This window comes from Ruditapes philippinarum, unplaced genomic scaffold (assembly GCF_026571515.1).
Source record: "Ruditapes philippinarum isolate M1 unplaced genomic scaffold, ASM2657151v2 ctg5169_1_1_1_1, whole genome shotgun sequence".
NCBI classification, from domain to species: Eukaryota; Metazoa; Mollusca; class Bivalvia; order Venerida; family Veneridae; genus Ruditapes; species Ruditapes philippinarum.
This window is the reverse complement of record NW_026866764.1, coordinates 244,742-261,759: the sequence shown is the minus strand read 5'-3', so window position 1 is coordinate 261,759 and position 17,018 is coordinate 244,742. Positions and strand designations below refer to the sequence as shown.

The following is a 17,018-nucleotide window of genomic DNA, read 5'->3' as shown; positions in this document are numbered from 1 at the left end:
AAAACGTTAAACATTATATTATAGCTTTTATATTGCATTGAACAAAGAAACGACGCAAAATAAATAATTTAAAGATATACTATGCTCAAATTTCATATCAGGAAATATTGGTGATTGCTACACAGTCTCTTTGTAAATATAAAATATAAAGATGTTCTGACTTCACAGAAAGTAGATGTGTTATATTTAAAACTCTACACACAATATAAATATATAGTGTCGTTAAAAAACTGGCAGTTTTTTTAAGAAAAAAAAACAACTTTACTTGCCTTATAATAGGGAACGTGGCTTCCAATACATAGTAAATTCATCTGTTTATTCAAATTAGACATATTCAGTAAGGATTTCATAGGTTTTAGCAAATTTCTTTGTTTAAAGTACATTACTCAAATATGAGCATAGTATATCTTTAAATATTATAGTCTGTACTTAATATCAGTAACGTATACATGTATATTATAACACATTCCCTGTCAATATTTATAATTTCACAAGATTTAAAGACCCATTATGCTCTTTTCTAAACAAGTTTTTTTCTTTATCAGCATCAGATAACGAAAGATTATTTTTGCTCAACATGATTAGAACCGTGTAATTTACAACTAGCAGTATTTCAGAAGTTTTTTTTCCCATCTGTTTATATTTAATTTAAGAGATTATGTAAATATAAAAAGGGTCAATCGCTTCTTTTTGGTCATTTCCGTCAAACTCTGGATAAGAATAATAGCCGGATGTTCCAATTGGTGTGGTTTTTGTTCGGGATGTCGGCAGTAAAGCCATAAAGAGAGTACAGTTCAGCCGCCCGGCAACTTATATACTTGTGGCAATGCCATAATAAATATATAATTCGCCGTCGGGGCATGAAATCTTACAGGGGCAAAAAATCTCATCAGTGGGGCTAAAAAAGGGGAAAAATACTAAACAGCGTCACTTACAACTATTTTATTTTACATGAGGTAGAAAAATAAAATAATAAGTATTAAAGTAATGAAACATAATACAGTTACATGTATATTGCATAGTAAATAATATCAGATAAAATGATATATGAAAACATATTTTAAACCATTAAGAATATTTTTAAACAGAATTTGGCAAAGTAAATATGATAGTAAAAAGGCATAGAAAATTTGGTAGTAAAAAGCTTTAGTTGAACCTTATCTTTCACCTGAGATTGTTTCCTACATTTGAAACCTCTTGGTCCAGATTTTTGTATTCTTCAGCCAACAAACTACATGTAGCTTACAAGCTCTGATCTTTATCATAGAAACACATTTACGAAAAAGTAACAAGATAAGCTAACTGAGATAAGCATGCGGACATGCACCTAAAAATAGAGGTGGGAAATAGAAACTTTTATCGAGGATTCGTTGAGCAACAATTGAAATTAAAATATATGGAAACATTTGCTAAATCCTCAATACACATATATATTGTGTTTGTATTTCTAGGAACACTTCATGGTGCATTAATACCAAACTATTCTACACAATTCTAATAATAATATCAAACTTGTATATATGTTTTTATCATGCAACTGCTATGGTAACTGCCTGATAACACTTGCCTGATAATTATTTTTGATATCAGGTCAGTAACCTGATATCAAAACTAAGCCCCGCCCATTTTCACGGACTTTTTTCAATTGCTTATATTCTCATATTACCAGCATGTGAATTCTACAATGTATTCTAATACCCTTACAAGTCTTGAATCAAGATGCGATATCTATTTATTTATTATTTCGATTTCAATTACGAATAAATTAGATAGCGCATCAACTAGATGAAGTGACGTCATAGTTTATATTGCAAATGACATCATAGATGTTCACGTCATACTATACATGTAATCATAACAAACAGGCTGACGATTTTCTTTGAGAACTTGTAAAAGTTTACTTTATTTCGCCGGATTATTATTTAACAAGTGAACAAATTGTTTCTTTTAAAAAATAAGACGCATGTTTGTGTAGCTTGTGTTTGATTGCCGTTTGACTTTTGTTTGATTGAAATTATTGTGAACTTTTGAAATTGACAATTCAAGACAAACCTGCAGTAAAAAAGTCTATGTGATTCTTAGGGATTTTTTTCGATCGATGTTTAAAGGTAAGACTTTTATCGTGTTTCATTCTGTTGTATCTTTTATCACAGGAAATAATCTCGAGTCGAAAGAAAGTATGGCCGCCATTTACAAATTTAAAGTTTGAGGGGCGGAGGAATTTGTTTTCAAGAATTATTTCTTTGAACAGAAATGCCCATTTCTACGAAATTCGCTTTTTAAAAGTAGATTATTTTGTAGTTATGACAGTTTTATGTGTTACATGATAAATAGAAAAACATGCTACTGTCTTTTGATATCAATTTTATCAGGCTCGGCTGATATGGGCAGAAAGGGCTCGGCAAGCCTCGCCCTTTCTAGCCCATATCAGCCTCGCCTGATAAAATTGATATCAAAAGACAGTAGCATGTTATTCTCTATAAAGCAGCATGCCTCCAGATTCCTGTTAGTTTTCGTGAAAATTTTGAAAATGTATAAAAAAGAAAAATAATGTGAAGTGAACAAAAAATGATTTAACGGTACATATTGCAAACAGCGTTTACAATATGCCTACATGTATTTTGCCAAAGTATACAAAAAAGCCCTTACTGCGTTATTAACCCAGGCGAAATATGGTGAAAAATACTGCAAATTCGATCATAAATGGCACATTAATTAGAATTATTACTTTTATCTTGAATCTTTTTACATTTCTTTAAACCTCACTACATTTTTATTAAGTTTGATTTTCTTGAATTATTTTATCTCACCCGGAGGCATGCAGCTTTAACTGTTAGGAATAATTTCATACTTGAAGTAAAAACAGTGCTAATATTAAAGCCATGCGCCTCTAGATTAGAATATAATTAATGCCTTGAAGAAAAAAATATTTAATTCATCCAAACATGTTGTCAAGTGTACAATAATATGGTTTAAGTTAAAGTAACGCACTTACTTTTCACAGAAATCAACTTTTAAATGTTTATATATGTAGAATTGGCCATTACTCCGTAGAAACATGGTAAAAAAGTTAGTTATTTCTAAAATGCAATCGTATAACTCCGTATAACTCCTTACATTGAGAAATATGTAATATTATCATATACGAAAATTACTTCGGCTTTCTCCGCTTGTCACCGATGAATCAACTAATCTCTATTTGTATTTTGTTATAGAACCGACTGATTGAACTTTTCAAGTAACATATAAGTGCAAATGTACTTAATTATGCATTTTCTCCCATAGAAATTGCTAGGATATTACTAGCGAAGGCATTCACCTGTTTCAAATTAAGATTTTATTCATTTGCACTTGACTGAAAATTTCATGTTGGAAACACTCCAATCTGTTGCTTGCCAAAAATAGTGATGAGTAATATATTGTTATATTAAAATTATAGCACGTAAATATCTATTGCTTTTAAAAAAATAATTAAGTATTGCATATTTGAGATACATTGTATATTGACTCCGAATTAGTCGACTAGCGATGAATCAGAAACACTTGGAATGCACAATTCCAGGGCCGTTTTCTTCATATTCCTTTTTCGACACAGCTTTGGTCCCGAAATATGAGAGAGCGGCTAGGATTGAGCCTCCGATCCAAACACTGAACGTCCTTTCGGGAGGGGCAATAACTCTTACTCTTTTATCTTTTGAAATCAGGTCGACCATTTCCTTCTGCATTCTTTCTTTCACACCTGGAAACATCGTGCATCCACCGCATAAGATCATGTTACACATTAAATCTGGTCTTGCATCCACATCACACTTCATTAGGCTTGAATGAAAAAACTTATGAAGTCCAGGAAAATCTTTTTTAAATAAGTGCGGTTGAAAAAGAGCCTCTGGACAATGGAATCTTTCGCTTCCAACTGTTATCTTACTTCCATCTGGCAGTTTATATGTTCGTTCAATGGCGTCGGACTCGGAATTAGAACGCTCCATCTCTTTTTCAAAGTCTATTGCCGTGTAGCATAACTTTTCTTTAATCTCGCGAACTGTCTCTTTTTCAGAATTCGACGTAAAACTGGTACCACTTTTAGAATTCAACATCTCCAGCATATAGTCTGTCAAATCTTTCCCGCCGAAATTTAACTTATCGATTGCGTTTTTAAATGTATAACTCTCATAAATTGCGAGAACATGCGAGACTTCGTGGCCCACATCGAGTATTATAGAAGACACACGCCCTAAAGCGTAAATGCCAAGAACTCCCCCTAAAGAAACAGAAAACATTGGCGTTTTGAAAGTTTCAAACATAACTTCGCACATCTTCTCGCGATGGGTTTTTGGGTTTAAAGGAACGTCAGACAGTAACACGGGATGGTTTTCTGATTCAACATGTAGTTCTTCTTGAAAAACGTGCTGCCAGATTTTCTCCATATCATCCCAGTTGGTAATAATGCCTCTCTCGATGGGACAAGTTATTGACAGAACATCTCTTTTCTTTTGTATTTGTTCTCCAACAAATGTATCCCTTACATCAACTGCTGCTATTGAGTCACTCTCCGTGTCGTTTGGTCTGCCAATCTGAGATGGAAATATGTACTTTGGATAATCATCTCCCGCAAAGCCTGCCTTGCAGCGAAACGAACCATTGTCAATGACAACAGGTGGCGTCCCTTCATCTACGTGGTGGTCGGCACTCATTACACTACAATATTAAAACAAACATGTAAATTCACCATAGAAATATACATCTAACACGTGCAAACGAAACAAATATTAAAAGCACGAGCTCTCGGGTAGAAAAACGCACTTGCAAATGCATAGAATGTATAATGTTCGCAAATGGGAATAATTCAGTGAAAATCCCTGTTCGAGTTATGGGTTTTGGTCAGTAACCTATACACTTGTTCACAATCCATGCTTGAGTTGAAGGTTCCATGATGACCGCCAAATGAATACATCTGCGGATGTTTCAAAATTCAAAATTGTACCAGTTTATAGTAAATGTTGAATTCTGCTTAAGCCGGTGCTAGGGGGCGTGGGCGGTAGTTTGCACTTAACAGTACCGTCCATGAACAGGCTGAATCAAACCGAGCCTGCAACATTTTCAGTTATGCCGTGTTGGGCTTTCTTTTTCTCTATTTTACCGATCCCAAATAGATATGTAAATATTCTGGAATGTGCGATAAGAAATTACACACAAAACATATACGAAGTGCTCTCGCGAACGCCATTTCCGACACGACGGTAGGCTATTATACAAGTATATGATAAAATAACAACACTTGAATAGCCCAGATCATGTGTTAAGTTATTTAATTAGTTATATTTATTATCTGAATGTAACTTTCCGGTCAAGTTCCGTACGTTAGACTTTGGTACAGTATTAGTATAGTATTACAGCGAGACACGCCAATGGTTAACATAATAACTAATAATTCAGATATAAATAATACATAATATAATATTTAACGTTCATCCAAAACACACATCTTAATTCATTCTTCATAAAAGATAAATAAATAAAAATATCGTTTTAAACAAATTTAAAGCGTTACAGTTAGAAATTCTGCTACACTGCCATTAAAAAAAGAAAGCATTAATTAATTAGGTAATCACTAATCAAATCAATCTCATTTATAAATTCGACTCTATGTATATAATCTTTTTGTTTATAACATTATAAAAATCCAAACAACCTTTCATGGTTAAGCCTTAATTACCAGCGTGTCAATAATTAACTCCTGTTTATATAAATAGCATTAATTAAATTATCACCTAATTATCAGTTAACACGAAACAGAATCATAGAATGCATGTAGATACTTACAGATTATCCTCTACTTTATCACTGCGTGTATCCGATGTTTGCGTTTAAAACATTCTCCGCATATACTTAAAACCAAGCACATTTTTTTACAAGTTATGTATAATTATATGTACTTTATAAGTAAACTCTACTTTACACACTAGATCTACATGTCAGATATTTATACGCTGTAAAGATGAATTAGATATATATAGAGTAACCAACAGTATATGTACACCACTGGTTCCCGATTTCGAGCACTCAGCTTTAGAGCATGCAGCTTAATCGACAAAGGCAGTCACGTGACCCATTCAAGGTAACCACTGCCCAGCGTGTTTGTTTCATTTACGCCTTTTCAGTCATATAGGCGGGTAGTTTCCTAACCATCGTTCCTGGAGAGTTACACCAGTACTCGACTACATTCCTCCGCGCTAAACTACCAAAGCATCTCCCGGGGATCGAACCCACGCCAGAGATGTGTCATCGACCCCTCGACCACGGAGGCGGTTTATGTCACTACAAATACCAAAATAATTAGCAAAAATATTGTGTGGTATTGTTGCGTGCCTGGATGTAAATCATCAGGATACACAGAAAATGTTTCCATGCATGGATTCCCTACAGAACAAAAAAAAATGTTAGTTTATGTTGTATTTATCCTTAAAATGTAACCTTACAATGTTTAGTCTCATAAGTCTGATTTTATTGACCTGTCATGAATACAGTATTACAGTCATTTAAATACTCCCACTCCAGAAGAACTATATATAACTAAGGTTTTCGAAAGGTCACACCATCCACAATAGCAGCCGGTTGATTACGTGATAACCAAATAGATATACAAGAGCTATTGTTACTCTTTCTTTGTATCATAGTTTGGAGACCTTTCTGTTGAAAATGTGTCAGGGTTAAATCGTATACATATACATGCACAGTGCGTTAACTGGAATGCGGGTATTAGTTACCCGCACTCCAGAGCATGCCCATTGATTGGCTCATTTTTGCTGGGGTTTACATATTGTGACGGCAGAGAAAGGGAAAGCGACCGAACTGTCATATTCAGATGTTCGTTCATTGGTTCATTTTTGCCGGGGTTTCATATTGTGACAACAGGGAACGTGCTTTTATGTTTGACTATGATACAAAAGAGAAAGAACACCAAAACACTCGGCAATCTGATTTATACTCGGGGGCTACGCCCCCTCGTACAAATCAGATAGCCTCGTGTTTCGGTGCTCTTTCTATTACTTATTGTTGCTTTGTATTTAAATGAAATGACCGGGTGCTTGCAAAATGTCTACACGGATACCACGATTGAGAAACAACAATGACTAAAACACGATACTGTACTACGATGGTGAAAACGAGATGGATACTACAATTATATAAGTAATAGAAAGAGCATCGAAACACGAGGCTATCTGATTTGTACGAGGGGCGAGTGTTTTGATGTTCTTTCTCTTTTGTATCATAGTCAAACATAAAAAAACACGCTCCCTACCGATGAACGAACATCTGAATATGATATTTCTGTCTCTTTCCCTTCCTCTGCCGTCACAATATGTTAACCCCAGCAAAAAATGAGCTAATCAATGGGCATGCTCTGGAATGCGGGTAACTGATTCCTGCACTCCAGTAAACGCACTGTGCATGAATATGTATACAATTTAACCCTGACACATTTTCAACAGAAAGATACAATTTTATCGTTAAAATGCGTCGATCGCCTTAACGGGACCACAGGGACCCAGCACAGTTTTGGGATAGTGTAAAAAATGTAATTCTAGAAAAAAATATACATGTACAATGTATACTGCATATATTATATACAGTACATATTTTTTTCTAGAATTACTTTTTTACACTATCACAACACTGTGCTGGGTCCCTGTGAACGGGACACTGTAATTGTGTGCAATGTTAATATAATGAGTATGCAGTTGACAGGTAAATAAAATCCAACCATAGTACATTTTTGAACAGGGATAACACCTTTGATCTGATATTATCCCCCACCGCTACCCCATCCTTCCCTTCAGTCCCAGTTACAACCCGAAAAATATTATTTAAAGTCAATTTCCACATTAATAAACAATAATATGACACTATTACAAATGTTCATTATACTTCTATAGTATTAGTTATACTAATAATATAAAGGTATTATAAAAATTGTGTAATTTGTACTAATACTGTAGGGGAACATGAAAATCGTGTAATAGTGTCATATTTTTGTAGTTATGAATAGTAAATGAGAAAATTGACTTGAAATGATATTTTTGGGGTTGTAACTGGGACTGGGGGAGGGGGTTAGCGATAGGGGATGGTATCAGATCAAAGCGTCTTATCCCTGTGCATTTTTGTATGAAAGAATAATTTCTTGGAGGTAAAACAATTTCTTCTGCTGGAAATATAATACACAAAATGATATTTCATTTCTCAAATCTCAATAAAAGAGATTTAAAAGTACATGTAGTGTATTTTATATATTAATAAATATTTGTTTGACTCAAAATTATTTTTTATGCAAGAAGAAAATGTGAAAACTAAATACATGTAACAACAATTTAATATGATTCAACTAGCATAATTATTTAGCATATCACTGTATCTCATTTTAGATTTGGAAGGAAAGAATCAGCCGATCCATATCATTACTTACAAATAAAGACATTGTTGTCACAAGCAGTAGTAAAATTTGTTCAGTGCACTTCTTAGAAACAGATTTTACCGACTACAGTCAGAAAGGAGGAGACTAACAACATCCGCAATACCATCAATTTTTACCTGGAAATCACTGTCAATGCGGGAAATACCTGACAAGATATATGATGAAGATAGTGACGGTGATAGCGAGACTGACACGGCATCAGAGGGAGAATATAGGGTACATGCAGAGGCTCAGGTTGATTTTAACAGGGTACATGCAGAGATTCAAGTTGATATGAACAAGGTAAATGCAGAGACTCAAATTGATATCAACAGTTGCAGTCATTCAATAGTTACTATTCTTAATTCCAACCCAAGTCTTAATTTGATAAACTTTTATACTGTGTTTTCTAATTATACATTTTTTCATCGGTTCTGGAATTTATTGTATCTGATAAGGATAGAAAAAACATAGTATATTGGGACAAGCGCAGAACAGCATCTTACACTTGTGTTGCTGAATATGTTGCCTCTAATGAGGGCAGTAACAGCGAGGACACAGATGATGAAAATTCAAAGCCAATCAGAACACATAGAAGATGAATTTTTAATGTTAATGAAATTAAAACTTGGATTATTCAACAAAGATTTGGCATTCAGATTTACCATCTCGCTTTCAACTGTGAGCAAAATTTTCAGAACTTGGATCAATTTGATTTTCCTTATACTTGGTTCTATGAAAATATTTCCACATAGGGACATAATTTTGAAAAATATGACAAACGAATTCAAAAAGCAATATCCGCAAGTTATGTTGATAATCGACTGTACAGAACTTAAGATAGAAATGCCATCTTCCCTACACAAAGTCCCAAACTTACTTTGATTATAAGTCTGCCAATGCATTCAAAGGTCTACTAGGTGTTGATTGCCGTGGAAGAATAATGTTTGTGTCACACTTGTACACTGGCAGTATTTCTGACAAAGAAATATGTCAACGCAGTGGACTGTTTGACCTCTTGAAAACGAAGAAAGAAAATGGAGAGTTAGTTGAAGGTGATGCAATAATGGCTGATAAAGGTTTTACTGTAGCACATGAACTTCAAGAACTGGGCTTAAACCTGAAAAGCCCACCAATTCTAGGGAAACGAAAGAGATTACAGACAGCAGAAGTGCAGGATACACAAGTAATTGCTCACCATCGTGGTCATGTAGAGCGAGCTATTAGTAAAGTACGAAATTTTCACATATTTGACAGAAAATCGAGTATTAAATCTGCAGGACTCATCATCCAAATATGGACTGACTGTTGCCTTTTGTCAAATTTTCAAGATTCGATCATTTTAACTGAATCGATTATTTGATGCTGTTGCCGAATGATATAAATATATACTACTTTGTCTCAATCCTTTCAAAATAGCACTGCTGAATTTTGAGTCTTTGACATATATGTAAACCAGGCAATTTTGTCAAAATAAATTCTCAACAAATTAAGATTCCTTTATTTGTAAAGACAACACAGTCACTACAGTTTAAACCAGATATTACCATCTGACCAGTTAAAGCACTGCAGTGTGTTCTTTTCAGATAAAGTTGGTCGCCGATAAAGTTGGTCGTTTCTATTTTCCAAAAAGAAATCATTATTTTCTGAAGCATCACCTACAGTGAAATATGAAAAAAAAGTTAACAAGGAAGAGCGGCATTCAATGGACGCATGTTTCAACACAGGACCACTGGCAAGGATCCCAGCAGGACACGAAACAGGACACTGAATGCCGAACAATCCCTTGAAAGTGAAAATATAACAACAAGCCATTTTAAGGTCGCCACACGCCACAAACATGGTTGTGAGCATAAAATATGAAAAACAAGTTTCTGTTCTTCTTTGGACATAAACTAATTCTGATAGACTTTAGTGGTCATAAGTGTCACTAACATTTCCATCAGTGGATGCCCCTAAATAAGCACTAACAGGATTTGTTTTGTACATTGTTATTCTATGTTTTGCATATTCTGTAATCTTTTTCTGTACGAAATCTGCTGTGGTCATAGTATTATTTTTACAATAGCTTTAGCTCTTAGATTTGGTTCGCGATTGCTGATCATGGTCATGCAACTACATAGTTACGTAAAGAAGCAGACGCTTGTTTTGGTTGAGTCTATTATGTTTTGTTAAGGGGGTGAGTTGTCATACACAAATTTACAATTTATATGCATTTATTTTTTTCCAATGATTGTTATTATCTTAAATGCTTCTGGGATTTTTGTTTTATCAATGCATTTGTAAATAAGATCGTTATATGTCTATTAACGGATTAATTTTAATGAACACGAAATTAGTGCACACCTTTATGTGTATTGATAACGTGATGGTTTAAGCCAATGAAAACACATCAATTTTATTACAATCAGGCAAAGAGTAAATGTAAAAAAAAAAAAAAAAAAAAAAAAAAAAAAAGATAAGTTTTATTTCAAGTCGGCAAGTTTTCAACATTACAACATAAGCTCTAGGAGCTTTTATAACCGACTGATGTAGCAAACAAACTTTGAATTGCAAGTATTTGTTCATATCTTTTCGGCAGGATAAATTGTCCGAGGAGGGCCATGCATTTTCGTATGATGCAGCCGTAATATGGCATCAAGTGATTATCCCCAAGCACCACCGCGACTTAGCGCGGGAATTATAAATATAGCTAACCTCGGCGCGTCGCATAGGATGGAAAATACCTTTCTCATTTTATTGTAATAATTATTTACAAACTGTGTCTTTCGGAGGTTTTTTTATCAATATATAACCAATAATGATGTTAATATGAATAAATAATCATATCTCAAACCTGTGACTATGACTTACAATGAAATTCTACCTTAAGTGTATTAAAAAGGTTTTCAATTTCCTGTAATTTTATTCTGTGATTATGCTTCAAAGCAGTCATTTGACCGTGAATTTTCTTTTCATATTTTGATTTCCTTGAAATCATTTTTCTCATCTGAAGGCATGCAACTTTAATATGATGATACATTAATTACATTCCATGAAAATGTTTAAAGATAATTATAAAATATCTCATGACATGTTTGTTCATTTTACATTACACCTTTAATGCAGCAAACATAAAAAGTCTTCACAAAAAGTAGTATGCAATCGTACCTATATTACATACGAATGTATGCAATATTTTTCTTGTTATATATGCTTTTCTGGTAATATCTTCCTTAACCCGTTCATGTGATATAGCAGTGGTTGTTGACCGATCTTTATTACATTTATTTTCTAAATGTATGACTTAATTGGTGGACTTTTGTATTCATTATATCACAAAATTAAGCGGCAGACACTTACTTTACTATTTTCTTTGATCTTCAGCAGCGGAAGGTGCTTACTTAACATTTTTCTCTGCTCTTCAGCGGCGGAAAGTCTTACTGTACTAATTTCTCTGTTTTTCAGCGGAGGAAAGCTCTTGCTTTACACATTTTTTCCGCTCTTCAGTGGTGGATTAACCTTAAACTTTACTATTTTATTCCTGCTCTTCAGCGGCGGAAAGTCCATACTCTCTGCTTTTCAGTGGCTGCTTTTCAGTGGCGGAAAAACCTTCTTTCATAAATTTATGGTCATGACACAAGAATGATTTCGGAATATAATTATTTCATACTTTTATTTAATTAACTATTTATTAATTAATAAATTATATGTACAAATTATATTGAATACATGTATACTGGTCGATGTACATTTTAGTGCAAGCAGGCACAAACCCCGTTTGTCTTAGCTCAGACAGTATATAGGGTTAATTAAGTATATATGAACCTCGGACCCCTTGAAACACTAAGAGCCGTCCGAACACAACATGAACACAAAGCATCCTCGGAAACTCGTGATTGTGTTAAAGTTACATTATCTTATATACGTATTGTCAAGTTGAGTAAAATTCAAATTTTATTTCAAAATATTGACTTATAATGATGATTGGCCGGCAGTTGGTAGAGAAAAAAACAGATATATATAAATAGACTGCCCGGCTCTTGTTATAAATTAAACGAAATTATGTTAATTAAATTTCAACCTGTTGAGAATGAAAATTCTCTAGAAGGTGAATGGCAAAATAATTAAACAATGTCATATTGCAAATCACCGTATATATACGGCCCAATATTAAAACAGCATTTTAATTGTGACAGGAAGAAGTATGATTTGGTGGAAACCGTAAAATATGTGCGCTGATGCAGTGTTGTCGATCGTCTATTTGAACAAAAAAAATGGTTAAAATGAGCATAACTAAAAAATAAAGCTTTCCGAATTAAGCCACTTGTCTAACCAATATAAGCAATTTTAGTATTCTAAGTTTCATGTTGATAACTTAAAAAATGTTGGAATAATGGGATACAATAAAGTTTTTGCCCGACGACGACGCAGTGATCATAAAAGCTCGACGTTTTGTTTAACATGGACAGGCTTAAAAAGACCAGATTAAAATAGTTGGAAAACATAGTCTACAAAGTGTATAGAACACATTCAATATAACTTAAGTTTACAAACAAGTTAAGTGAATAAGGAACAGCTAATAGACATTTACAATAAACAACAAGCTATTTATATATACTCATACACATTTTAAATGTACAACTCCGGGGCCATTTTCCTCATAATCCATTTTTGAAATGGCGAGATTTTGGAACGTAGATAAAGAAGCTAGAATTGAGCCTCCAATCCAGACACTTAGCTTTCTTTCAGGCGGTGCTATAACCTGCACCCTCATCGTTTTTGGAATCAAATGCGTCAATTCCTTTAACATTCTTTCCCTCAGCCCCGTGAACATCGTACATCCGCCTGTTAATATCACGTTGCACATTAAATCCGCCCTGGTGTCAATATCACATTTCATAAGGCTAGAATATAAGAACTGATGTAATCCTGGGAAATCTTTGCCGAGTAAATGTGGTTGAAAAAGAGGCTCTGTACACCGGAACCTTTCGTTCCCAACTGTAATCCTACGCCCATCAGGTAGTTCATATATTTTCTCGACACTAGAAGAGTAGTTGTACTCAGTGCAATTATTTTTCTCCTCAAAATCTAGTTCTGTGTAGCCTATTGATTCCTTTATCTTACGAACTATTTCTTTGTCGCTTTTGCAGGTGAAAGTATGACCTCGTTCGCCATTTAACATTTGTAAAAAGTAGTCCGTCAAATCATTACCACCGAAATTCATGCGATCAATCGCGTGTTCAAATTTATATCCTTCATATATTGCAAGCACGTGGGAGACCTCGTGACCCACATCAAGTAATATAGCCGAACCACGCCCTGAGGCGTACACCCCGAGAATACCCGCTAACGAAACAGAAAATAGTGGCGTGTTGAACGTTTCAAACATTATTTCGCACATTTTTTCTCTGTTGATTTTAGGATTTAACGGGACATCTGTAAGTAACACAGGATGGTGCTCAGGTGACACGCGCAGTTCTTTATCAAATATATATTGCCATATTTTCTCCATGTCATCCCAGTCGGTTATGATACCCTTTTTGATTGGTTGATTAATTGCAAGCACATCTCTTTTATTTTGTATTTCGTCTCCAATGAACGCGTCTTTTCCATCCATGCCTACCATCCAGTTTTCGTACATGTACCGCGGTCTGCCAATAAGAGGCGGAATTATGGATCTTGGAGCATCGTCTCCTGCAAACCCCGCTTTACAGAGGTGTGAACCGTTGTCAATGACGACCGCGGGAATGTCATCATCTTGCGAGTAATTGAAACTCATGGCACTGCAAAGATAATATAATGGAACTTAAATACACATTGCTTTTAGCACAGGCGTTCGGCACATTTGTCTTGCCAATAATTGTCACATTTTTATAAAATAATCACCCCTTGATGATGATCATCCAGAACAAAATTACTATCCAAAACTACTGTACATAAAGTAAACGGGTGCTGGATAGTAATTTTGTTTTTGATGATAAAGGGGAAATTATTTTACGATAACTTGACCAATATATAATTGCAAGACAAATTTGCCGAAAGCCTGTGTCGAAAGGTATTGAATCTACCACTTGATATTTTCTTTAATAACATTATTTATACAAAAATAAACGCACCTAAACTACGGTATGCGAACAAAATTGTCAACTTAAATTGATGTCCCGTTCGTGATCAGTGATGTAGGTCTTTATATAAACTAATGAACTACTATAGTACGTAGTTCACAGAGGGGACATTGATGTTCATAAATAGTTTTGATGCATTGTTGATTATAGATTTGTTGAATAATAATAATAGTTTACCTTAAATGGTCATCCTCTAAGTATCAAGAAAATAAATAACTATGACATGTTTACGACTTATTTTGAACTCATGTTTAATATTCATCATTGTGACATATATATTATCAATGTGTTTTTCAAAAAAATGGAAATGAACAAAATGTAAAATATCAGAATAATGAAGGATAAACGTGAAATAGGTTACGTATACATGTTTATCACACACCCGTGCAGCTTTTACGACTCCGTAAAAATGGTATTGCACGGCCGTGCATATATTATGACGTGACGATATTTTCGTTATAATTTATAATCATAGCGTTAAGACGCGTTACATGTTAGCGTTATACTATAGGCGCGTCAGAGGCTCGCATAATATAGACTCTAATTTTATTCAACTCGTTCAATAAATTTAGTATCAAACTTAATTACGAGGCTCGCATAAACTCGTTCAATAAATTTAGTCATTTAATATCCTCTAGGTATACCTGGGTCAGAGGTTATAGAAAAATTCTCATAGCTCAAACTCATATCTCAGGCATTTGATTGGTCAGAAATTTCCAAAAAATGTAAACTGACTAATGAATATCATGAGATTTGAGACATAACTCAGAAAAATGTTTTATAACCCTGAGGCCAGTATACAGTACAATGTATATACCAATCTCCTACGTACAGGTTACTGGACGTAGCGTAACCGGTGCGCGGAGTTTGTGTATATACATGCATAAGATTATAATTATATAATAAGGACTGGTCGAAATCGTCTCAATCAGAAAAAAGCATATATTATCTATCATTTATAATCTAATTAATAAATTGTTCCAATATTAAGAAAAAATATTTTACCTTTGTCAATTTGAAATCATTTTTTGCATTCCAAAACATCGAATCATACTGACAATACTCGTAATATAAACATCTAAAAATAGACAAACATAAACAGCACTGGTTCCCGGATTCGTGTACCGTACCGTACCGTATGCAAACATTAAAGGTCTCAACCCGGTACGGAATTAGACCGAACCCATTGTAGTCTAGAAAGTAGTTCTTTAAAATTTTGAAATGGCCCAGTTTAAGTCATCTCTAGTTAGATTGGTCATAATTAAAGTGTATTTATTGCATGTGTGTAGTTTTTGTGTGTTATATTATGACTTTAAAAGTTATAGTGTATTCTCCAGGAACTCATTTGTTGGTGGAAGGATTAAAGATGTACTACGTACCAACCAGCTGTCAGGAGTTTTTAAAGAGGTGAATTTAAACAGTGTTACAACAGAATGAAGATTTCTGAAAAAAGTAGATGGCTAACCTATTATATTTTGGGCCTCATTGGACTTAGATAGTGTTAATGTTTAAAGTTGAAGACAGTATATAATTCATCAAGAACAGTGGAATCCAGAATTAAGCCTCACATTTGACTGATTTACTATAGAACAAATAGTACGAAAATTCACCGGTCCGAGTCCTAAAAAAAATCTGTTGGTGTCAACCCAGTGAATTTTCGTATTCTTTGTTCTATAGTAAATCAGTCACATTTGAGGCTTAATTCTGGATTCCACTGTTCTTGATGAATTATATACTGTCTTCAACTATGGACGCATGTTGCAACACAGAACCACTGGCAAGAAGACCAGCATGACACCAAACAGGACACTTAATGCCGAACAATCCCTTGAGAACAGCATTGATTTAGTACGGGGAGCCATTTTACGGCCGCCACATGGAACAAACAACACGGTTGTGAGCATAAAAAATGAAAAACCAGTTTCTGTTTTTATGGACGAAAGACCTTAGTGGTCATTAATGTCACTAACATTTCCATCAGGGGATGTTCCTAAATAAGCACAGACAGGATTTGTTTTGTACACTGTTATTTCATGTTTTGCATATTTTGTAATCTTTTTTGTATACATGTATATGCTTTTCTGGCAAGATCTTCTTTAACCCGTTCATGTGATAAAGCAGTGGCTGTTGACAGATCTTTTGTTGAAAATATATTTTTTTTTAAATGTATGACTTAATTGGTGGACTTTTTTGTATTCATTATATCACCAAATTAAGCGGCAGACACTTACTTAACAATTTTCTCTGCTCTTCAGTGGCGGGAAGTCTTTACTGTACTATTTTTCTCTGTTTTTCAGCGGAGGAAAGCTCTTGCTTTACACATTTTTTCCGCTCTTCAGTGGTGGATTAATCTTACTGTACTATTTTTTTTCCTGCTCTTCAGCGGCGGAAAGTCCATACTCTCTGCTTTTCAGTGGCGGAAAACCTTCTTTCATAAATTTATGGTCATGACACAAGAATGA

At 34.3% G+C, this 17,018-nt stretch overlaps 2 protein-coding genes across 2 annotated transcripts; both read right to left on the bottom strand.

Moving 5' to 3' along the window:
- Positions 1 to 3,533: 3,533 nt before the first annotated feature.
- On the bottom strand, positions 3,534 to 4,691 carry LOC132733594 (actin, clone 302-like). Its single transcript, XM_060720254.1, has one exon. The coding sequence runs from the start codon at positions 4,689 to 4,691 to the stop codon at positions 3,534 to 3,536; it is 1,158 nt and encodes a 385-aa protein (XP_060576237.1).
- Positions 4,692 to 12,087: 7,396 nt separating this feature from the next.
- Positions 12,088 to 15,644, bottom strand: LOC132733597 (actin, cytoplasmic-like). The gene is made up of 2 exons (XM_060720258.1): positions 15,562 to 15,644; positions 12,088 to 14,214 (listed from the first exon to the last, which is right to left on the bottom strand). The coding sequence occupies exon 2, from the start codon at positions 14,208 to 14,210 to the stop codon at positions 13,050 to 13,052; it is 1,161 nt and encodes a 386-aa protein (XP_060576241.1). The 5' UTR covers positions 14,211 to 14,214; positions 15,562 to 15,644; the 3' UTR covers positions 12,088 to 13,049.
- Between the last annotated feature and the right edge of the window lie 1,374 nt (positions 15,645 to 17,018).

Excerpts from the sequence above, each read along its gene's own strand:
- LOC132733594 (XM_060720254.1), bottom strand. The coding sequence starts at position 4,691 with ATGAGTGCCGACCACCACGTAGATGAAGGGACGCCACCTGTTGTCATT.
- LOC132733597 (XM_060720258.1), bottom strand. The coding sequence starts at position 14,210 with ATGAGTTTCAATTACTCGCAAGATGATGACATTCCCGCGGTCGTCATT.